Here is a 25,713-nt window from a genome sequence, read left to right as displayed (position 1 = left end):
GACAGTGGTGAAAACATGCAAACTGTAATCCAATTATTGTTCTAGCTCAGATTATGAGAATTTCTGTTTAAGAGCTTTACATGCTTCTCAATCCCTATAAATATGTATTAATCATTCTACGACACATAATTGTGATATTGATTAGCCTTTCCTTCTCTGCAGAAGCAGTGTCCCAACTTCTTATTTTGATCTCACAATCTTGCACACAGCTGCACTTCGCAACCTCAGTGAACATTCATGTAATGCTGACATGTGTGAAAACTAAACGACGGCAGTGTACTTCAGATTAAAACAGATGATAAAATGAAACTTTAATAATGCCCGTGGGGAAACTGGGTCACTGCAGTAGTGAAGAATAGACAAACATAGAACAAATGGAAGATGTGAAAATAATGCAGGTAATAACAATCAAAGATCACACTGTACAAATAAGGGTAGATTCAGCAAGTTAGAAACAGATGTGTCGACCATCCATCACGTTGACAGGGTTGTTTAGGGCACATGCAACTGCATCTTCTATTTTGACCCGTGAGCTGTGTAATAAGAAAAGCCGTACATTCACCCAACTCTCTTAAAAAAAAAAAAAAAAAGTGTTGATTGTAAACACCATGTAGCAGCTTGTTCAGGTCCCACTGACAGGCTTACTTGGATTATGTTCTTGTCCAAACAATCAGCCTTATTTGATCAGTATTGCAGTAGACATGCAGTTTGATTGCAAGCTGAATCTCTCATTACAAACTCAGCGTAAGATAATCAGACTTAATCATCTGAGTCCTCATACGAGTGTCGGGTGAACTGTATTGATCTTGGCAGCTAAATTGGGTCATTACAGTAGCAGCGATTAGAGGTGGAAGTTGGAGGATGTAAAACAAACAAATTTACTGATTTCTCTGTTGATACCTGGAGCGGAAGTCAAGGTCTTTTGTGACTTTCAATAAATGGAGGAGCTTTTTTAGGACAACTGATACTCAACATACTGAGCTTGTTTAAAAGTTTAGTGGGAAGAGAGTTTTAGCCACGTAATTTATCTTTATATGTACAATACAGTCTCTTTGAAGTCTACAAACTTTACTTATTCAATAGAAAGGAAATATTTTTTGGGTGGAACTGTCACCATTATGTTATTTTTCACTTTTTATACTTGTGTGCGGTTTCTCAGCCTTGTGTCCTGTGTCTATCATGGACACTTTAAAAAGTCAAATGTAACTTGAGACTGTGAGTACAAACAAAACCCCTACACTTTCATATATCTGATAGTAATATGCAGCAGTTGTTTTTAAAAATTTCTGCTTAATATATTTCTGTAATTTACTTTAATGGTTTAATAATTACATTATGTGCAACTGAATCACAATATATTGCTCACCACATCTTAAAGCTGCACTAGTTGATTCATTTTGCCACTCCGGATACTTTAAATTAATATGGAATTATATTAGCAAACAGTTGTCTATATACACACCCAGAAGACTTGAAGCAACATCAACAATTAATTTGAGTCATGTGTCGGGACATTTCATCAATAATAATGTTTCCCCTTAGCTCTGTATTGCTTTATTAACTTTTAAGGGAAATACTCTCTCTATCTCTTTGAGGGACGGCTATAGCTCAGTTGGTAAAGGCAGTTGTCCACGGCAACTTGTGATTCATTTGCACATAATGTAATTATTAAACGATTTAATTAAATTACAGAAATTTATTAAGCAGAATTTTTTTTTAAAACAACTGCTGCATATTACTATCACATATATGAAAGTGTAGGGGTTTTGCATTGAAAGAAAGGATTTGTTTGTACTCACAGCCTCAAGTTACATTTGACACACAATCCCCGGCCCTGGCTATATGTCCAAGTATCTCAAGACACCAAACCCCCAACAGCCCGTTCCCCTCCCCAGCTGTGCAGTGCCGGTAGAAAGCCCGGTAGAAATTGGGGAGGATTTCATCAGGAAAGGGCATCCGGCTGTGCCAAACTGTGTCAAATCAACATGTGGACAATGATCCGCTGTGGTGACCCTGTACTTGTTAATATCAAAATATTGATACATCCAACTGTAAATCAGGTTATACAACAGTAAAGGTGTAAATGGAATAGATAAAAAAAATTCAAATAAGGAGCCATCAAGCATATGCTGACGTGTCATTGACTGTGTCCATGTTTTCACCTACACAATTTGATCACTGGTGTAAAGGAATTACTAACACACAGCTGATGTTTTTTATATTACAAATATTCTGCATGAGTCATGCGTGTTTTGATGCTGCTACTATGAATAGCTAATAAATAGGTCTTTAAATTATTTTTTACATATTTTGCACCGACAGTACATTAAACTTTCCAGGAGAAGACTATAGTTTAAAATTTGAAAGAAGAAAAACACCTTTTGTCCAAGACTGTTTGACGTCGTTGGAGCTATTCTGGACACTTGCAAGAATGCACACACAGACTCTGACACACACAAACACACATACACACACACACACACACACACAGATGTTTTTTTTATATGATGGGTTTATTTACACACATTTAATTTAAAACGTAATTGTAAATACTATAGTAGTTTCACTTAATCCAAATTCTGTACATAGGAGGATCTAGTGCTCTTTGGTTCAAGATGTGTTGGAAAATTTGTTCCCATTTCTTGTATTCTGTTCAACTCTCTCACAGATAAAACCCATTTTGTTGTTTGTTTATGTGCTTTGTTTTTCCCCACTGTAATTTGAGCACTTTCTTTCTTGCCACATCAAAAGCTGGACACAAGTGTGTAATTGCTACTGAGTGCTTTGTACCTCTACTATGTGTGGTCAGGATGTCAGTGGTCCTCCAGTCATGATCAGCAGGCTACTGAGTCACCCAGGTCGGTACAGAGCTCTCCTGATTGGAGCCCTCAATGCGAGGAGAATAGCAATTTTCACACCTTCTGCTTCGTGTGTGTGTGTCCGGGGGGTGTGTGTGCGAAAATCTTGTGTCCAGGTCCCATATAAGAGCCTGAACTATCCTTGTCTCGTGTTTTTCTTTCTCAGCACACATACATGAACTAATACACAGAGGCCTCTTATTATCTGGAGGAGGGGAACGTGAGAAATGAGCTATGAGCGATTAGAAAATGAAAGAAGATTGCTTTTGATTAGCACTCATTAATTAACACAGTCAGCCGCTTGCCTGCTCCCTAGCCAGCCCATCAACAATGTATGGCCTGATTGCGTGATTAACTCAACTTTGTGTGTATGGGACTGAGGGGGTGTGCGGCATTGTTGTCTCAAAGACATTTTTCTTCTTCTTGTGAGTTTTGATCTTGTATTTTTATAATGAAAATGAGATAAACCTTAAACCTCAATTGGCTGTGATGTCTCTCTCTCTGTAAGTGTGTGCATGCATGTTTTCATTTATATGTATGGATGGTACGAAGTGGTTGGCCTTTGTTTCATGCACTGCTTTAACACCACAGCACAGTATTATGACATAGTTATGTAGATTGGCAGTTAATGCTTGATGAGCAAAATTGGAGAAGAAAGTGTAAAGAGGGAGGAAGAGTTCAAATGCAACTTAAGTACTATATGAAGATAATGAGGTTGAATAACATAACAAAGACAAAAAAACATACAAAACAAAAAAAACTCCAGAAGTCAAATCAATACTATATGTTTTTTAGGTGAAAATAGATGAAAGAAAGTTGGGGGAGTTTTAAACACCAAGAACAAAGAGTGGGAACTGGAGCTGGGAGGGATGGAGCAATGTTATAAGAAGATAAGATATGGACGACGAGATTCAGAAGAGCCCCAATTTCACAGTGGCATGAGCGCCGCGGGTTTATGCTGTTACGGCATTACAAGGAGCGCTTCACTTGACTGCGCATTAGTCCTATTGTGGTGGGAGCCCTGCACATGTTTTATGGATGGACGTTTGTTTGCTCTGCAGCTCGTTGTGCGCTGGGGGTCAACGAAGCACAGCTACGTCTCCTTACTGCTAATGGACAGAGCAGCATTAGTCAAGTGTGTCAGCCTCGGCCCCGCTTTCTCAACAGCTGGCACAGACGTTATTATCACCAGTCAAAGCCTCCGCTTTGCAGAGGATATTTCAGGCTTCTCTTGATTTCACAGAAGGGTTCGGTCGCCCTGGTATGTGAGTTTTTCAAATGCTTGCCCTTCTGCTATTCTTAGCATGACACAGTGAAGATTATATACAAACTCACTGCTATGTGTAACAATTGAGTCTCATCTCTTTTCTACCCTGTCTTTCTTCCAGCTGGTAGCAACAGCATATCAAACAACATAGGAAATGTGTCTTCTTGTCAATATTTCACCCTGTGCCATCTCCTTTTTGGGGCACATCTCTCACATGATCTCTTGACCTGCAAACAGTTGGTAATTTTTAGAAGTTTGCCCTCGACACCCTATGCGAGACAGACTTAGAAAGACTTTGCTTCAGACAGCAGCAAGTTTTATAAGCTGTGGTGTCCATCTGCTGTATGTTTAAGAATTAGAATCTCTTTAATCTGCAGGGAAAAACAAAGAAACAACATGGAAAATGCACAGATCTTAAATCAGCCACAGTCTGGATTTGTCTTACAGATATTTATGCTGTGTACAAAAATATACAGTCAACCACAACTACTTTCCTGGTTTGCGATTTTTTTATTTTCTTCTAAAGCTAAAGGTATCAGCTTAGGTCTGTGCCTTGGTATTAACATGCATTAACATCTGTATCTGCATGTATTACCTAGAAAATGGCATCTGATCCACATGGGTTTGCCTCTACACCTGGTAATATTAAAGAGGAGTGAGGCATTTTAAGCCTAGTAGTGCTCTTGCCATTCCAATAACAATAGTTCCTTCCTACATTTACACCCCCTAGAAACTGTGTTCATCCTGATCGAGATAGGATATCCAGGCGCAGAATGCGGGTTTATGCCAGCTGTACGCTGAGAGTTAAATTTTAGGTCCTCATGTGAACATAATCCAACAATACTGTGATGGTGTCAGCAATGTTAACATTATTTTCACATTTACAACATATTTCAGTTCCCTGGGGTTATGTCAGGGTACACTTGCTACAATATATCTGAGTTACCTTAAAGGGGGTCTAGTTTTCCTACATTGTTTGGATGACTCCTGCGGCTTTAATGTTTAATTCTCTCAGAAAGATGTGACATCTGCCAGGTGCAGCCCCTGATGAATAACACACGGGCAACAAATCTTATCTGACATGCTGCAATTCGTTTTAATTCAATTTATTTTATTATTTTGTTTTTGGCAAAATCCCTTGGCTTAAGGGCATTAGGTCTTTTATCAAGTTTGACCTCACACTGTAGACTTTTAGATTGTGTCAAATAGCCATTTCCGACTCAGCTCAACTCTACATGCTTTTGCTTTCCGCTGCAAATAAAATACCACCTGGTTGTCATACCGACGCCACCTGAAGCCGATGTGACTTCACCTTCAACATGACACACAGATCAACACACAGATGAATGCTGCTCTTTATACTGTATATTTAGCTTTTTATCACAGCAAGGAGAGTTTTTTTTTGTTGTTGTTAAGCAGCAAGACAAAAGACTTTATGAAAAAATAATTAATCACGGGAGTTAGGGAAATGCTTCTTTGGTGTTTGGTCCGACAAAAGCTTCTCTGGTCACTTGTTGTCTCGTCTAAATCAGCACTCTGCTGTGTTTTCATGTTGACTTTTGTTCCCAAACTGGGGGTTGCTAGGCCTTCTTGATTTAAAAGGGGTGTGAAAAAAAAAAAAACTATTGAAGTAAGATTATTATTTAAGATACAAATTTAGAAGAACAACTCACAGGATCAGGGCATAGTGAGGACCCCAACACAAGCCATATTCACAGAGTCTTCAGTCTCTGCTTAAGCCTTATCCTGCATTTGAAAGTTGCGCCGTAGAGCTAGATACATGATTAAAATTAATGGCCCACCATGAATAGAAGAAAATGCTGAATAACTGAAAAGTGAGCCTATTAAGTCGATATAAAAACACATAATACAAGTAGAAATTTTTATTCAAATATCAGGAGAGAACTTCTGAAACCAAGAACGGTTATAGATGAAGAATCTTCTTTTATGCTGTTATTTTGTGATAACAGGATAATTTTCTCATTATCTCAGGATAGCAAAGCTCTTTTTTTTTTTTATCAAAATCCAAATGAATGCCTCGACCTTCATACAGTAGATCAAAACTAATGCATTATCGTTCAGATTTTGTATAATAAAAATGTGAGTTTTTGCAGTGGAACAGTGGAAATGGAATACAGTATATGAAGATCCACACGATTTTGTTATTCTTCTACTATAATGGCTAAGTCATTAGGCTGATGAAAAAAATAGTGCTGCACACTGTAGTGAGAGCAGCAGGTGCCAGGTCCAACAAAAAGAGCGTTTTTTTAAAAAAAAAAAAAATCAGTTTCTTACTTTGAAATCTTTTTTATTCTGAAATCCTGAAACATATCTATCAAATATAAATATAAAGTTTATAGTCTCCTTCCTCACTAGGTTTTGATACTTTGGCCTGCTTCATCCTTGTAAAACCGCCAGTGTCGCCCTGTCAGAGGATGTGTAGTTGTGCCAGAGTGAAGCGAAGGGGTTAACTGTACATCTTATCAGCTCTTCTCTACTGATATTTTTATGCATTGAATTTATCCTTAAATTTTATGAAATATGTCATTAGTCAGAAGTCATCAGACTACTTTATGACTGCATTTACATTCACTTAAGTAACCAGTAACCTGTAGAAATCATTTACATGCATTTAGCAAACCCGGCAGTAAAAGTACAATTAATTTGGGAAATAACTGAAGTTGTAGTTTAAAGAAAAAAGTGGGGTCAACTGGTGTAGAAGAGAAATATGTTGTCCATGGGAAAAAAGAAATACTAACGTCTGCCAAATGCCACATGAGCAAATGACATCAGTTCTTGGCAAACAGGCAGTCAAATAGGACCTGAGCAACATCTGCATCATTTTATGCTATTTGCTACTATTACCAAAGGGTTTGAGCGTAGTGTAGTGTGGTTTTCCAGCGCTTAAGGAGTGCGGGGCTCTATCTGGGATATTTAAAGATGTTACTGTATGTCTAGTTTGCCGTGTAGAGACACAGTGATTAGCCAAATTCGAATCTAATGGAATTCTAAATCTAATCCCTAATCTATAGTCCTGATATGAGCTCACCTTCTCATCCCTCTGTTTGACGTTTGCCCTGCACTAGAGTGAACGATACCTACTTGCAAAGATTCCTGCCAGAGGTAATTCTCACGCTGAATGTCACACGTGATGAATGGGACACAGTAAATCAGAGATTCCAGACTGAAATTCAGTGAGAATTATGGGAAAGTGTTTTAGGCGAAAAAGCTGTGAAATTTAAAACATAATCAGCAATAAGAATGGAAACACACTGCTCTGCTAAATAAGTGTTCATGACATAAGAATAGTGTGTTGAACATGCTGTAAAGCCCTCTGAGACTAATCCAAATTTGTCTCATAGGCCTGTATAAAATAAATATGACTTGACTGATTACCCCAGTTATTTAACACAATTCTGGGCTGTCAGTCTGCATTGAACGCCCCAATAAACACGGGCTGGCTTCGTATCTGAAAACAGTTTGACAGTGTCACCAAATAAGTATTAAGCAGAGAGCATCACACAGCCTCTAAAGTAAAAAACAAAACGGCACTGTGTTTTTTCGTTTTTTTTTATTGGGTGTTTTATTCGGTTTTGTGAAAGTCCTGCAGAGATTCAGCCACTGGCCTGTGTGTGGAGCCCCCCCGCCCACTAAACTGGCTCATTATCTCACACACATCATTAGAGAGATGTCCCTGGAGATACACACAGTCAGGTAAAAACCTGAGGGGATGTACACTCCTGCGAATGGGACAGTGGAGAGCGCGCGCACATACACACACACACACACACACACACACACACACACACACAGACCCAGCCCCACCCATAAACAGCTTGATATGGTCTGGTGGTCTTTCAGAAGCACCTACACATGGCTCGAATGTAGCTGGGAGGTTTTCTACATGGCGCACTTAACGCACGTGCACACAGCTGCTGAGGAGTGTTGCTCAGTTAGTTTTCTTATTACCGACCAGCTGTCTGCCCAATTTGCTAGAGTCAGAAACATCTGTGTGTGCCTCCTCTTCTCTAAAATTCACCTCCCACCTCTCTCATTCTTGCCCCTCACCCAATCAGCCTGTGTACAGTACGTTTCATTATTAGGTGCCTATCAATGTCGTAGGTACCAGAAATCTAACCGAAGGGGAAAAATACCTCAGAACTAAGGCCGCAAGAGCAACCATCAGCAGTCTTCTGGGTGTGTTTGTTTTCTGTCTTTATTCTGTTGTTCCCATGTTTGGTTGTGTGTGCGTTCCTCCCACTGTGCGTAGTCTGTCCGTATTGTTTACAGTATGTATGTATTTTCATTGTGTGCGTGTTTGTGTACAGTATTTTTCTAGGCTATTAGGCTGCTGACTGAGGTATGCCGTGCTATTGGTGGGCCGAAGATAAGCTTGGGGATTGCTGTGCCGCTGGGCCCCTTTCAGAAGCCATGATAATGCATTTCTGTCACCCTCCATAAAGTTGTGTGTGTGTTTGCGTGAGCGTACGTGTACGTACAATTCACTGTAGGTCTGTGCAGCCTTGTTTGTGTGTGTAACTTTATTGCTGTGCCAGTAATTGTAGGCTGTGCAGTAGAATGACAGGCTTCACTCAGTTTGTTTAGAGGTCTGTGCGTCTGGGTTTGGATTATGGAATGATACGGTTAATGTATACGACATGTATGAGACGGTACAATCATTTTAAATAAAGGGAATCTTTGTTTATTTATAATTTTATGTATTTTTTTGCCACATCTTTTTACCTTTTTAAAATGTAATCAGACCCAGAATGCTGTGGTTATGTTGCATGTGCTTTGACCATTTGGCCATCAGGACGCCCCGATTAACAGGATATTCAAGTGAGCTTGAACTGAACTGAACTTGACTGAAGCATTTCACTCACAGCTTTTGTATCTAGAGAAAACTTTCACCTTCCTTTCCAGTTTCCTTTAGCTTAAGGTCCTGTTTACATAGGAATGGACCTGATTTTTGAGACTTTTTTTTCCGGAGTCAGCTCGGCTCATTCTAACAACTACTGCCAATTGCCCTTGAGCAAGGCACTTGATACCATATTAGTACCCAAGTACACATGAACTCAGTGAGTGATGATTGTCTGTGAGTAACGTACAAAGAAGAAAAAAACATTTAAACAATTGATTAGAGAAACACCAATCTCAAAATGTACACGTGAGTTTATACCTAGATTCTTCCAGGTGTGTGTATGCACGAGAGAGAGTGTGTGTGAGTGTGTGTATCTACAGTCCCCTGAGACTTTAATCTATCAGTGGTCCTATTTGTGTACCTGCCTGGGATTCTTCCCTAAGCTCCCATCTTTTTAAAGCCACAATGAGCAGGCCCCCTTAATCAATACCTGCCGCTCTCTGTCTAGAGATTCAGACACTTGCTGGAGGTTCAAGTTTTACCTAATAACAGTTCAGCTGTATCTGTTCTCAAACTTCTCCGCAAAGAGACATCGTCAAAAGTTTGTTTGAGTTGGGTCCAGCCCTTGTATATGCAGAAGTTCTTTCTGTGTATTTTAATTCCCAGCTCTCTCTTTGTCTCTGCTCATATCGTTTTCCCCGTCTCTTTCTCCTCCTAGTCACAGTGTGTTTGTCTAGGTGTGAGCTGTGTGTGGTGGCGGTAAAATCACGGTGTTAATTTGCCTTTGTGGAGGTGAAAAAACAATCAGTCTTCCACCTACCCCTCTGCAAAAAGCTACAGAGCCTCTATCTCAGCTACGTTCTGCTGCTCTTTGCTGAGGGAACCTGATTAGTTGATGTTTATGGGCTGAGAAAGTGGCGCTTTAGGCTCTGTCATGATGACTTTAGCTGGTTAGCGAACTACAGTGGTGCACAGAAACAATAAGCTCTGGCTGAACAGGAGGTTGAAGGTGATTGTGAGAGAAGGGAAGTTTATCATTTTGACAATCAGTTTCTCAAGTAACTGTGTGAAACTTGTGTGTGAGCAAGCTTTAAGCATTGTAATCAATGTTGGCAGTTTCTTAAGCACACTTAGCTAAAAGCTGTACCGTCTAATAGCGCAGTCTGTTTTAGACTAGTGTCCTCATTGACTGTACTGCTTCATGACTGTTTTATTAGGGTAGTTTTATGAAATTTTTCCTGATAAAATGTCAGCTACATGTCTGTTGAATATTCTTGCATTTGTGCGTAGATGAACTAGAGAATTTGTGTGCATGTTTGTTTCCGTGGGTGTTTATTCTATGGAGAGTAATGTGTTACACATAGCTACTGCTGTCACATTAGTTAAATAAAATGCCGACTCTTACCTGATCAGCAACATTGACATCATCTGGTGGTTTTTATATAACAATATTATATGGATTATTATGAAAATATTCTGAACAAATAAATGCTTATGTATCATCATGGGTTAACCAGTTTTCAGCACATAAAGTGGTTCAAATCAGCACCACTTTTACCCACAGTGACCTTTGAGCATTTTTTAAATGAATTGTTTTACATGTTTTTCGATAATTAACATAATCAGCATTGCTTAAAAACCCATTGATTTCTCAGTGGAGTAGTTATAGCTTGTTTACCTTAAGTAGTATATAATATTTAAAGCCAATACTTTTACTCCAGTACTTATACTCCAGTTTCTTTATTCCTACTACCTCGCACACAGACTGCTCAGTTTCCATGCTGATGCTTGCCCATTATAATGACTGAGAGGTGTGTGTTAAGATTTGCTTCTCCCTGTGAATTGTCTTCATGCTACTAAAACAAAAGCACAAATCAGCAGATGCCACAATTTGCCACAGAAGGTGACACACTGTTCATATCGGCACAGATGCACTGCATTGTGTGTTTTTAATGTGTCACAGTGTCTGTCAAAGCCGTGTGTGTAAAATTACTTGTGTTTCCCCTCCTTCTGCTTCAGCCTTGTCCATGTTGCGATCCAACGAAGAACAGGCCCCTGTGCCACAGAATAAGTTCATGGGTGACGTCGAGGAGCTGGCTGCTAGCTATGAACGCAAACTCATAGAGGTAAGTGCTTTATTAATTCTGTAATATAGATAAGTTATGACAGGCTACTTATTTCTGTTTAGCCTAATGTAACTCTGGATTTTATTGTTTGCTGTGTGTACAGATTAAACAAATATGTTCTATAGAAATATACCAAGTGAATTTGTAGGCTTTGTGAATATTTTTAGGTGTGTTTTAAATGCTTTCTAACAGGGCCGGCCTGTCTAATTTTCTCATTCTTTCTGCTAAGCTTATTCTCTGCTAACTCTGCTAGCTTTATTTAGCAAACTCACAAAATCTTCTCATCAAACTCTTAGGAATAAAGATCATAAAAATTATTTGGTCTTTAAGCCTCAGCGTTTTAAGGAAATGTGTTGTGACTCCAGCATGGACAGTAGGTATTGTAAATTAATAAAGCTTGGATGGGACTGCTGTAATCTTTTTGGCAGGCCCACAGTTGGCAACATAAAACCAGTTTCTTCTTCTTTCAAAGCCAAGTTTGATTCTTTTGTCTGCGGTTTATCGTGTTTGTTTTTCTAAAGAAGATAAACATGATTTTTCCATCTGCATTTCACTTCTTGTATCATCTACCAGAGCCAGAGCCACATATATAGCTTCTGCCGTGACAAACAGGGCACTGCACTGCTTTCTGTCCACATAAGACCTTCTGCCACACAGTGTAAAACAATAGTGTGGGGGCAGCCCTGTTTGTTGACAGTAATTCGATTTAAATGTGATAATGGTTTATTGATGTTACATGGTAACTTGCTTTGGTACATGAGAAGGAAAAGTTAAAGAAATGATAAGATTGAATCAGGCCAGTTTAGAAATGTGCGGGGGAATGTAAAGTTCTCACCAAGGTGCTCTATCTAAATAAAGCAGGGAATTGTGCTTTCTTGCAGCTGCATTGATTTCAAACTTTTAACAGTGCCAAGAGCCAGTCCCTGTGCAGGCGCTTCTCAAGTATATTGATTGCAGCGCATGGTGAAGTTCTCTAATAATTGGGTATCAGGCATTATGTTGCCAGCTGTGTGAGTGATGATGGGAGTTGTCCACTTCCTTATTAGGTTTCCTAATGAGGCAACACTCCCAGTGAGAGTGACATCAGTAGATGAAAATAAAAGGCAACGTCTGGGTATTCTGATGGATAGTGAGGCATGTGTGTGTGTAGATGGGGCATATACATGAATAATTAATAGATGGTTTTATATTTCTTTAATAAGAATATTTCTGCCTGTGTTTTCACTTATTTATGCACATGTATGTGTGATCTATTTTTAATGGTGTTTACTTATTTATTTGTTTATTTGCTTTTCTGTCAGTCTCTATTGTGCATTCACAGAGAGCCTGGAGGATGGTAGGGGGACACAGTCACACCCCAGGCTCTCTTCTGGTCCGAGGCCAGCCGGACCTTGATGTCTTTGTTTAAATAAGCCTGTCATGCACAATGCAGGTGCTCTCCTTGTCCCTGATATGTAACAAGTTGTCTAGTGGAAATATTGTAAAACGTGAAAGTGGCTGCTGCAAAGAGGCTCTTGATGGCTCTAAGGCTGATATCATTAGAGAAAGAAGCACCAAGGAGAGGGGAACAAGAAAGGCATTCAACAAACAGATTTAAAATGTTGTCCTTATTGTTTACCACCAATGTTTGCAACACTCTAATGTTATAAATCAAAAACATATAAGTAAATAATAGAGCTGTCAACCTTAACGCGACTATAAAATGTATAACACGTTCACATTTTTTTAAACGCAAATAGTTATTTTGATGCCGTTAACTCAGGTTCCGTTACAATGACCTGTTTCCTCAGCAACAGGACGAGTGACTCTGAGTACGATTGCTGAGCAATTCTCAGCATTTTACATTTTATTTGCACTGAATGAGTTTAACCAATGTGATGTTATGGTTTTCGGGGTTCTGCAGTTTCTTCACTGTTTCTGTCTTAACAGAGGCCAGCTCCTACACACATGCTAATAACAGTAGTTCATTTACAAAAACAGCCAACAAACAAACACAAAGGGATCTCTTGTATGTGCTGACCATAGTGAGTTTGTTTAATTATTATGCTAATAATTTAACCTGATTTGCCACATAACCTAATAACTGAGCAAGTTTTGGTGGAGTCTGTTAGCAGCCACTTCTCCCTGCAGCTGTACCAGTTAACCACGTCAAATGGAGAGAAAACAGTTACTGGTTTCTATGATGATTTTAAACCTCATCCATTGATTGATATTAGGACGTTAAGAAGCATATTAGGAAACATCAATACCATGTGTCCACTCCTATGCTGGTCAGAGTATTAATACTAGAAAGTGTCCCTTTACAGAAAATTGTGAGTAAAAGAGACGTGTCATTATTCATGATTAACTACAGCCAGTGTGTGATTAATTGCGATTACAATTTTTATTGAATTGACACTATACATGAACAGTATACATTTATAATGCCTTATGTATATATTCTATAGAAGATTCTATGTAGTATGAAAGAGGGGAAAAGATGGCACTGAACCACTGAGAAAAAGTCTTTTTTATTTAATTTACACTGTGTGAAAGCATGTGTTCACCCAGGGTCAGCAGCATCACTGTCAGTCCTGATGTGAGGATTGAGAAATACTGTGATTTACATGGGTAGCTGTCAACAATCATGATTCAGCTGTGTTGCTCCAGAGACTGAGACAAAATCTGACCAACCAAGATATTGATTTTTGAAAATGTCACATTGAGCCTTGCTGGACAGATACAGGCATGCCAGATCCTCATAAATATTGGACAGGGCTCAGCCTTCATTAACCTGGGAAACACGCCCATGCTTGTGACCTACAGTAGTTCAGTTTTAATTTAACGATACTAATGCATTGTATTGACTTTGACATTGTTTATATTTGAGATAGATCTCAGGATATTCTGTGATCTTTTCCTCCTGTATCCTCATCTGCTCATGTGTTTGTCAGGCAGTGCATCGTGCATGCATCCATGGAAACTCCGAAATATCGAGAAGGGTAGTTTGATGTTGTGATGTCTTGTAAGCCATTACAGGTCAGTGGTTTATGACCTTTTAGGACAATTTACAGGTAGAGGCTATCACTGAATGGAGCACCATATTTCTTGTTTTGCTGTAAAAGCTGATTGCAGCATTTAGGATGAGTGGCACACACTAGATGCAGATGAGGGACTAAAATAAAAGATCTTATTTTGCTACAGTTATTTTATCACAGTTTAAAATTGCTATTTCTGTTTGTTATGAAACACCTGGGGTTCAAGTAGCATTCATTTGGAGTTGTGTTCCTATCCCTGGTTAATGACCTGTCTTTTAGCCATTCGGTGCTGAGCAGGTAGCACCAGTTGAGTCTGTCAGAACTTATTTCTGAGAGCAACTGCCTGCTGCGTTTGAAAGCAACGTTTGCGAGTAGAATTTGAGTCAGAAAACCAAAACAATGAGCTGAATGGAGTCCTAAAAGCTGATTAGCGCTTAGGGGGAAGAGTATTATTATTCTCTGGGGTTGGTAACTGCACCACAAAGCCTTTCATATTGCATGTAGTGACTTGATCTATTGTTAAAGTAATATTAGTTAGTCTAGGTTTAATCACAGTTCCTCTGTCTTTAATTAATTATACGAAAGATGATGTGATATCCTATGCAACCTTTGTAATTTATTAAGCATGGTTGAATTCCATGTCACAGTTACTTCAATAGCTGTTAAGTGACACATTTCCAAGCTGTTAAAGGCTGCCTGCCCTCTCAGAGATTCAGATATGTAGTTAACCAGCAGGGCGACTTTGTCAAGTTGTAATGTTCTCCAAGTCTTTTTGGTTTCCTGCTGATGCACAACCTGTTACCATGTTAATGTACTGTAAGTATAACTGTGTTTAACTGCATTTTGACCAGAATGTTCTTAGAACTTTCTTTCACAGGGACTAGTCCAAGTCCAAGGGCGTCCTCTTATGTACCAGTCCATCCAGTGTTTGTATCTTTCCATGCATTTCCACAGCAAAAAGTTATCCCCCCCCCACCCCAAATGACTCCACTCTTGACCCTGCCTCCTTACTATCTGTAATCTCAATTGGCCTTTACAGCCTTAATCTAAAGAGCAATTACTTTTTTTGTAGCAAGCAAAACAAACAAACCTCTTGCTCAGTGCAAGTGTGAAATTGTAGGTGGTATCTGACCAGTCAGGTACATCCAGCGCTACAAGCCCCATCCCAAAATATACTGGGCCTTCGGGAAGTACCCTTTATGGGCTAGATCTATAGCCAGTAACCAAATTTAGACTGGAAATGCAGATAGAGGAACTAACGGTGCTTTTTCACTGCAATTCAACTCTACTTCTCTTAGTTGCTTTCAAATTAGTTTGCTCAAGTTGTAGATAGTACCTGCTGCCTGGTACTTTTGTTGTATCACTTTTCTCAAGGTTCCAAGTGAGCTAAGGCAATACCAAAAAATGAGAAGCAACACTGTGTCCAGAGTTGTCTTGTCGTTTAAACCAAATTTCAATCAAATATTTCCAAACTCTCCTTAAAGATTTGCTCATTTCTTGCTGACTTTAGCCTCTTCTGAACACAGTGCCACTTGCTGTGACAAATGGCCACATACAGAGAATTAAGAATGGCATTCGCTTCTCTTCTTCCTGTGTGGTGCCTTGACGGTGACGTCACCACCGCTTTCTGTATAATTACCACGTGGTATTAATTTGCAGTGGAACATGAAGCACCTGGTTGTAAAGGCCAGCAGAGTTGAGTCAAGTTGAGCTGGTACCATGCAGTGCAAATGAAACTTTAGTTCTACAAAAGGTTCCTGGTTCAGGGGAAAAGTCCATTTGGTGAAACAGGCATTTTATCTGTCAGTCTGTTTGCCCATTGATTTACAGATTTGTGTTTATTCTCTCCCCTCGCTCCTTGTCTTAGCTCCTACCTTTACTTCTCAGCAAGGAGAAGGTGATGTTTTGGTGTGTTTACGAATGCTTTCGCACATTAAATTCCTATCAGGAAGAGTAGTATTCCTCTCCTATGTTTGCACAGGGTTCTGATCAAAGAGGGATTAAAAGTAGGGGTGGGGGGGAATGTCCCCAAGGGCTGGTGCCTGTTTGAAAAGAAACTGAAGATAATAAAATGATAATAAAAAATGAGATGAGTAACAGAGGGATGCAGGCAGTTATAAAATCGAGAAGGGAATAAAGCAAACTACCGCAGCTCAAGGGATAAATATAAGCATAAGCATTTTCCTTTTTATTGCATAGTACTTCTCATTTGTGTGAGCAATGAAACATATTACATAATGCAGTTAACATGTCCACTGAGTTTTCTGAGAAACAGCAGAACTGTATGACATTGAACTGAGAGGATCAAGTGATGCAACCTCTTATCAGTGCACACATGCTGTTTGTGTCAGGGTGAAGGTATAAGGTGCACAACCACCTCTCTGAACTTATTGGCCTGTACAATGATTCACTTTCACCAGCATGTGTTTTTAAACCCATTTTTAATCCTTTTTCCTTCCATCCGTATGATTGGAATTCTGTTATTATTAGAATTGTCATTATTGAGTTCAACCTAAAACCTGCGAAATTTTACCTTGTAAAAGTAGAACTCATGTGTTAGATTGCATTAATTTGCACACGTGGGTCATAATGTTGATCGTGGTGTATTGCATTGATTGTTTTGCATCTGTTTCAATGATACCTAGCAGGGGAACACACTGCTACAGAGCTGCAGTTAGTGTGGTCTGTTTGTTCATGCTGATGTTAGGACATCAAAGATGAAGAACAAGCAGAGGAACAACCTAAAAACTCAGCTATAACCCCTGAGGAATGAAAAAAAGATCCCTCTTCCTGTGTACAGTATGACCACTTATAAACTTCCAGTAGGTCATATGATGACTGCACCAACAGCATAATTTTAAGCTTTGACCCGGAACTTACAGGACAAGCCAATAGAGAAAAAAATTAGGAGTTTTTCCTAGAACAACAGTGGGGTGCCCATGCCACCTGTCCATACTAGTCTTAAAGAAATTCTTCTAAAAGATGGTTTTAATTTTAAAATTAGTCACATTTGGATAGCTTCCAATGTTGTGGCTTTTTGTAAATGCTAAAGTCTCTCATTTTGTTACTCTGCTTCCAGTAACATTTGACATGGAATTACTGCCATGAGAAAACGTTGACCCTGAGAAATATCTACTTATGATATGATTAACTCAGAGAGGACTGTAGACTTTTGTCCGTATTCTAACTGTTTAGGAAAGGGTCTATCAATGGCAGGTGAACAGGTGAAATGGTTACAACCTGAAAAACCACCTCCTGTATTCATCCGGGCTTAAACTGTCCTTTAGTGAAGACACTGCAAAATAAATATAATTGAGACTGAAAAACAATTGTGACACTGGGGTTTGTTCACTTCTGCTTAAATATACATAACAATGGGGATTATAGTCCATTATGGCATATTTTACAATTATAAAAAGATTATTAATTTTTGAAAATTCATGGAAAGATAGGATACTGTATACTTCTGTGCAACAATCAACATTTCAAATCAGAATTAAAAGACAGTTCGTTAATAGCTCATTGTCATATGCATATCAAATTATAACTCTTCCGGTGCTAAACTGAAAATAATAGATGGATGTTAGCATTAGCTTTTCTTGTGTCTATTTAGGCCCTGAAGTTTTTAGGGCCATTCATTGTGCTTGTAGTCATTTTTATGACTTATCAATATCTGTTGATGACTACAAAGTGAAACAGGTCTATAGATTATGTACTATAGAACAGCCACATTTCAATAGAAGGGGTTAATCAGCTAATTAAAGCAGTGATCCAACAGAATTGTGAAGCAAAAACATAACTGCATGGGCAAACTAATACTTTTTTGTTTGTTTTGCACAGTGAAAGATTAGTTTTGAAGCATCTGTTGCTCATGCAGTTTCAGTATGTTTCATATCTGTAAAATGAGATCCTTTCCCTTGGCACCTGCAAATTTAAATCATTAGAAGATGCCTCTGTTATTTACGTAATTCCAGTTTAGAAGAGGCTTTTGTGTTTCAGATAGAGGCCTCATTACATCATACATTAGTGCTGTGAATGAGCTCGTCTGTAGCTCAAAGGCTGGATCATTCTAGCCGAAATTCTCCAGCAGATGTTTGAGTCATATCCAATAAACAAACAGACTAACTAAATTAGGAGTGCTGTGACAATGTAACAGTTACAGCACATCTTTTTCTATCATTGTTTTGTTCCCGTAGGGTGCATTTTAATATCTGCTGTGTTGATTGATAAGTAGAACAAGAGTACTTTTGGAGTATGGAGAGGAGATATGGGTCAGAACTTCCAGTGGGATCAGGGATTCTCCCTTTGATTCGCAGGCTCATTAATTAACCATAAACAGCATCAGGAACAAGAACAACAATTACAAGCCACTGACTCAGAATCTCTCTTTTTGACAAGGAGATGCAGTAATGACCAGGAGAATATGAACTCATAAGTCTGCATAATGTCTATTGTCTTTGCTGTGTAATGCAAGTGAGTGTGACCCTAGAAAAACCAACTGCTTTAATGCCTACTATTCTTCTCAGAATAATGGATGTGAATGTGCTTTGAAGTGTTCAGATATGCACAGAGTACAAAAGCCTTCTCTATTAAATTGGCTTTTCCACAAAATATCTTATTAGTAAGACCGTATGTCCAGATTTAGTCAGTAACACAATCTTGCTCATGCCTTTGGATGCAAACATTAGGGTTTCTTTTACAATAATTGATCATTTTATTTCCTGACATATTGCAAGAGAATAGTCTAGACGTGAGGTCACAGTTTTTTAAAATTTTTATATGAATAAATCATTATTGGTGTACACCACAGGACAATCATCTGCTACAAATTTGGAGTCGTGCATATGTATCAGGTCATCTGATCTTTGCTGTACTGTTGCCTTTAAGCTGCAGGCGGCTGGAGTTATACATGTTGTTATTGAGTCTGCTAAAAACAATAATTTGATGAACTAGATTATTTTTTTAAAACAGCCTCATCATCTGTTCACTAAGCTGGTCGTCTCTTAGTTGCTGTTGCTATGTCTGTTGAGATTTCTCTTTCGGCACACAAACATGCAGTTTACAATAATGTTTGCAGATTTACTCCTCAAACTTAGCTGTTTTTGAAACAATAGATCTGCGAACAGTGCGTAGACAAAATAAGATTCTCATTTCTAGCCATAGACTGCAGAATCTGTTGGCAGAAATTATAGCTCTGGCTAATTGTATTAGTCGTGGCTGGCTAGCTGATGAAGCCCCTGTAATATGATAGCACCATCAATTGGATGAAAACATTGCTGTGGCTCTTTGATGTTTCCAGATGACTCATTTTGTAAAAATGGGTGGTAAACATTTATTCTTTGAATGCATACATCATATCAGACTAAAAGATGGAGTGTAAGACTTAATGCCCCCTGATCAGCTGTTGATTATGTCACATACTTGTTTGCATTAAGTGCAAATAAATTTGCATATTTGTTTTAATTTTATGAAGAGAATTGTTACTGTCTTTTGCTTTTCAATGGGTTTGTCAAAACTGTAGCCCTGTTTGACTGTCTTGGGAAATGTTGACCGATGTTGTTGGATTCTAAACTATTTATAATGTTAGCAGAAACATGCAAAGATAAGATTAAAGTCTGGTACCATCAAGAATAAGACTCCACATGTTTTTGAAAAAATTGCACAGTGGATATAGGGATGTTAACTTTTAGTTTTGTGTACTGCATTAAAATAATTGTGTGGGTTTTTTTAAACTGGTTTTAATGAAAACTTGAAGGGGGCCCGGTTGCTCAGTGGTAGAGCATTGGGTTGGAATGCAGAAGGCAGCGGGTTCGAATCCCACCACATCATGTGTGGCCACGTCCCGCCATCACTTAATCCCCTACCTTCACTGTGGCAAAGTCCTGTCACAGTCTATTAGAATTTTGGCTCTTCACAGTGAACGTGACTACTTTTTGAATGCAACCTAATCTTGATCTGTCCAAATACTTTTGGCATGCGTAGTATGTGACAACATGCTCTAAAATAGGGCTTTAATTCTCTGAACGTTCATCCGCATGTGATGAAAACACCCCAAAATTAAAGATGACAGACTGTACTTTAACATTGTCATCACTGCAGCATTTCAAAGTAATAATACTACATAATCAAACGATGTGTGATCCAAGTGCTCTTGGAGCTTGCTGTGTGATGCGGCAGTGACAAAGAGCTGCGTCTGTACCATGGGCCAGATTTAGACTTTTCTATAAACTCTCATTTCTCCCTTTTCTATTCGTCCATCTGCAGCTCTCATGTGCTCACACTTGTTAACTCCTCTCTCTCTCTCTCTCTCTCTCTCTCTCTCTCTCTCTCTCTCTCTCTCTCTCTCTCTCTCTGTCTGTATCCTTTTTCCCACCTCAGATCAGAGTGGACAGCACAGCTTGTGATATCTATATCGGTCCTCTCTCACACTCATTTTCTTCCTTTTTTTCCCCCCGTCTTTCAGCAATGTCTCTTCCTGTTTAGGAGCAGCTGTGCCGAAGTGAGTCAGAGACACAGATAGAGACACTAACTACATTTAGAATTACAAAGTTAAAGTAAACCAGTATTGGCCTTATTCACTTAGATGTCTACATTAACCTTCAGTACCCTGCAACTGGTGTCTCCTTTCTGCCATGAATTAAAAAAAAAAACAAGATGATTACAGTGATCTTACATTTACTGTATGTGATCCCCTCCTTTTTAAAACCGTTTTCCACTTGCTCTCTACTTTCAACTTTCACATAAGAGCTAGAATCTCTAAAATATGGTCATTAAAAAAATGCAGCAAACAGACTTGACATTGAACTTAATGAAATGTTTGCAGGTTATACAACATTGGAACAACAAGCTAAACAAAGAAATTGCAACCAGTCAAGTTGCAGTTTACATGCATGTTTGTCCAAACTGTTATTCTAATGCGTTCATGCATGAGTGGAGCAGTGGGGTGGAGGAGTGGTTAGCACAGCCACATCAAAGCTATAAGGTACCGGGTTGGACCTCCCCGGGTCGGCAGTCTTTGTGGAGTTTGCATGTTCTAACGGGTTTGCGTCCACTTGCTCCAGTACGTTATTTTTTATTTTACATTTCCTCGTATGTCTGAATGTCAGTGTGAATGTTCTGTCTGTGTATGTCTCTCTGTGACACCTGTCCTGGGTGTACCTTGCCTCTGTTAGCTGCTGTTCAGGCGTCTCTGTTAGGCCTGAACCGCAGATGGATGATGGATGGGTGACCCCAAGTGGATGCTTTTGCCAGATGTAAATAAATGTCCTGCAGTGGTTCCTGGCATATTGCATTTATAAGAATAGTATAGATGTAAGGGCGCAGTGATCTTGACATTTAACCTTCGACCAGTTCAACTTAAAATTGGAAGATTCCCTTATTGGAAGATACCTTATTTACAACTATGGGGCCGGCAGACAACCCAAAAAACATAATGGCTGTCTGTACAGGAAGCAATACATGAATGAAAACAATCACCTAAAACCTGTGCAATATGTATAGAATGAGTTGTATCTGTGGGTACTATGTGCTCTTGCACCGATTTCAAATCATTAATTAAACGCTTTGGTTACAAAACAACTTTTCTATGTATATACAGTGCATGTTGCTGGGGAACTGTATGGCATTGTGAGCACTAATGGCAGTTTCCTCCTGTCCTCTGCCCTGTTCTCTGTCTAACATTTACAGGTTTTCTTTTTTTTTCTGCCTCCTTTTGACCTCACTTTGCTCCACTCCAGTTATACTATGTGCTCCATTTAATTAAGGCTATTGAGTTTCAGGTCAGATTTACCACTGCTGTTCCTGCTGTCCTTTGCTCTTTCAATCTCTCTTTTCTGGAAGGGTGGTTCTGCTCACCCAGGACTTTCTTTGCCTTTTTATCCAGGCCAGCTCAGCTTGGCGCAGCTTGGATTAGATCATACACCAGGGGAGAGGAGAGGAGAGGAACACGCACAAAGAGATTCTGTAAAGATGGTAGAGGGGAGCAGAGGAGCAGGATAAGGCATCTTGTGAAGGATGAGGTTGAGTCTCTGTTTGTGGGTGTGCTTCTGGATAGTGCAACAGAGTGTGTTTATGTAAGGGAGCGTGTGGTCAGCATCACTTGGGTGGCACTTAGCTGTGATGACTCCAGCAGTGCCGACAGTTGCATCACACTAATCCAGCCCTGCAGGCTGCACAACGTGTCTGATAGCCAACAGCAATCTGTATTTGATACATTCACTCTATAAATGTGACATAACTATGACAGATAACATCATTTTTTACAAATTGAGCAAATGGAAGCTGACATGAGCCCGTTTTGTACATTTCTGACAAATTTTCCCAAGATTTGTTTTTGCAACCATCTATAAAACATAAATGTGTGTTTTTTTTTGTGTTTTTTTTTTTTTAAAGGCAGTGGATCTGTTGTGTGTGAAGATTGAAAGTCTTTTTCACCATACATGATTTGATCATTTGGTCCTAATACAACAAAAGTATAATTTGTTTTTGGTTATTTTTGAAGCACTGCAATTCCACTTTTAAGTGTTGGATAAAAGAAATTATGCCAATTTGTCTTTGTTACACAGAATAACCACCATAGATATTAATGTTTGCCACTGAGCACACAGCATTTGTCGTCATTAATCACACTGGGAGACGATGTGTTAAAAAGCACAGATCATAAGGTTTTTGCTAATTAAATTACCTTGTTTGTATTCATTTTCTCAATTTAACACTTTTTTAAGACCCCACTTGTTCCTTCTTCACAAACAAATAATTTTTTAAATTTAAAAATGTGTTGAATTAAAGTAAATTATTGTTTGCAGGCTAGTGGTTGTCCTCTTCCCTGCCTTTCCTCACATTGTGCCTCATTTCTTGCCCTACATGTCTTTAGCTATTAAGGGATGATCAGTGTCTAAGTCACCAGTATGAGACTGGCCACTTACCATTTGGCTTGGTACTATAATGGGAAATACTCTGTCAACAGATTGTAAAGTTTGGTGTCTGTCAGGTGTTGCTTAAAGGCTGCAGTAGCCTAAAGGAGCTCTTACTTTCCTGACTCCTTAAGCTGTCAAGTTTAATGTGGCATTTTTATGGTTTCACTTGAAAGCTTTTAGACTTTAAACTGCACTAGCTTGAAGGAAATAGCAAGCCAGGTCATCATCTTCAAGACTAACAATTTCCTGCTCAGGTTGTGGGTGTCAAAGAGGTAAAAAAAACAAAACAACAACAGTAGACATACATGCTGTATACTCTAGCATCTTCAAACAGCCTCATTTTGTACAGTGAGTTATGTATATGCCACACACTGCACACACTACGTATATGCCACATTTTTTGGATCCAGTGTATTTCATAGTTTGTCATTGCATTGTTTCATATTTCTTTTATGTTTGAATCCTTGGTGTAGTTACACTCAAATGTAACTAGTTTTGACACCTGTGTTGTATTGTGGGGTGGATGGTGTGTATGGAGCAACTTATTAACCCTTGTCTGGCAAATTATTAGTTGATACCAGCCTAAAGCAAGCCTTTGGGCAGACTTGAGAGAGAAATGTCAGCTATAGAGTCAGCAGGTGCAGCTGAGTAATGCCCATTGCGTGTAAGGTCGAGGCAGGTGTGAATGAGCACTGAAACCTGGTTGTTCTTGTTAATGACCTCACATTAACACGCATAACAAATTGCCGCTGCTAGTGCGTAGCCACACATCCACGGTTTAATGTAGGCCAACATTAGTTGTGTGTAGGATTTGCAGGTGCACACTTAAATACACAAATGGGTACTCACATATGATACTGTACAGGCAGGGACACACACACACACACACACACACACACGGCTGAAGAATGACAAACTGATTAGCTCCCTCTCACTGAGAATTAATTGGGTTCCTTCACACATAAAATTAATTCCCTCTTTTATAATGTCCCATTTAAGAGTTGTGGCGGCTAAATAAATAGAGGTGATAAATGGCTGGCGTGTCGAGGACAGGCAACGCTTTAACCTCTCATGTTTCTAGAGTAGAAAATAACAGAAGGTCATTTTTAGTTTTGCAACAAACATCAGGGTTATTTCAGTATACAGACAGAGACCTTGAGATGTCAGGTTTAAGGATAAATTTTGTACCTGGAGTCGGTCATGTTTTATGTTCAAAGATTACCATCAGCTTTCTGTTACTGCTTTTCAGCCCCATCCGATCTTGATATTTCTAATGTTTTTACTATTGATTGATTATTCAGTTAAAATAAAAAGTGGCAAAGCAGGTCTCTGTTGAGAACCACACAGATTTACGAGCAGTTGTCAGAGTGAAATAAGCATCTTATTTTCCCTAAAGAGAACCAGAGAACATTTTTCTGTTTGGCTACTAATTTTTGGATTATTCTTATTTATTGTAATTTAATAATGAGGACCTTTTTTTTTTTTAGCATTTAAAAAAACTTTTTGAAATGCGTATAATTTAAATCAGCTTCAGTGTAATGAAGACCTTCTAAAACTGCCAGACATTTTGCAAATAAATTATTTGAAACTTTTGGTAGATTATTACTTGTACAGCTCGGGTTGTGTTTGACAGTGGAAAGATTTAACAGCCTGCCCGAGGATACCCACATTGTTATTCACGTCATAATTCCTGGCTTGCACTTAAACAGCAATGCTGCAAAGCAACGGCGGGCACACACGTCAAAACACAGTGTCCTTGGTGAAACTTTCTTTAATTGCAACCACTGCTGCGTTAATGAGAGAAACTGTTAACAGCATCTATTACAGGAACATCCATTAAATAGTGTTTTTATATAGACAATGCAGATTATTATCATTATTTGTGTTATGATTACTTTTATGTGGTGTGTACTAATAGTCGAGGCATGGTTGTCACATTGGGTGAAGCCTCTATTATGGTGCTCAGATATTTGTCCAATTAATTTAATATTCTCTCTCATTATTCTAAGGCTTTTTAGTGTCTGGTAAAACAAATGTAACAGAGGAATGAATCCCTGTTCTTTTGCGGGACAAAGTAAATTTTCTTTTAATCACAGTTTAAGCAAAACACAGAAGACCTCATTTTGTGCTCCTGTGGAATTGATGTATGCTGTATTTATTAAAGAAGAGTCATCTGTATACTTCCTTGCTATCAATGCTTTTAAAAGTTATTTTGCACTATATGTATCACATTTTTATACACATTTAAGTCAGATTTTACCCACATTTAAATTATGTTTCCAGATTTTGCAGTCACATTTCCCTTTCTAACGTTTCACTGTTTGGCTCAACAGGGGGCATTCAAATTTGAAGTTCCATAAGGAGAAATGTTTCTTTAGCCCAGAGGCAGTCTGCTCCAGAGTAGCCTTGCTTTCTGTATTTTTGAATACAGAAAGGGTTGTCATGGCAACTGAAGGTTTGAAACTACTTTGATGCCATTGGAATAGACTGAATTCAGTCCATTTTATAAAAATTTATTAAAAAAAACAATAATTAAATGCATTTATGTGAAAATGCATTGCTGCATCAAAGAGGGTAGCAGTGTGTGGCTGGGTTACGGTGGGAGTGTCATTGATGCCAATCCAGTTCCTGGCAATGGCTGTATTACAGCATCCTTCATATTCTCATTT

At 38.8% G+C, this 25,713-nt stretch overlaps 1 protein-coding gene across 3 annotated transcripts in view; it reads left to right on the top strand.

Annotated features, from left to right (window-relative positions):
- Positions 1-25,713, top strand: part of snx29 (sorting nexin 29) — a 128,095-nt gene that overhangs the window by 53,399 nt on the left and 48,983 nt on the right. For all 3 annotated transcript variants that reach the window (XM_067488052.1, XM_067488050.1, XM_067488051.1), the window contains exon 15: positions 11,006-11,112. In XM_067488052.1, the coding sequence (XP_067344153.1) occupies positions 11,006-11,112 (107 nt within the window). The remainder of the gene's footprint in view (positions 1-11,005; positions 11,113-25,713) is intronic.

This window comes from Channa argus, chromosome 20 (genome assembly GCF_033026475.1).
Source record: "Channa argus isolate prfri chromosome 20, Channa argus male v1.0, whole genome shotgun sequence".
NCBI lineage: Eukaryota > Metazoa > Chordata > Actinopteri > Anabantiformes > Channidae > Channa > Channa argus.
The sequence above is the reverse complement of the archived record's forward strand: the minus strand, read 5'-3'. Positions and strand labels throughout refer to the sequence as shown.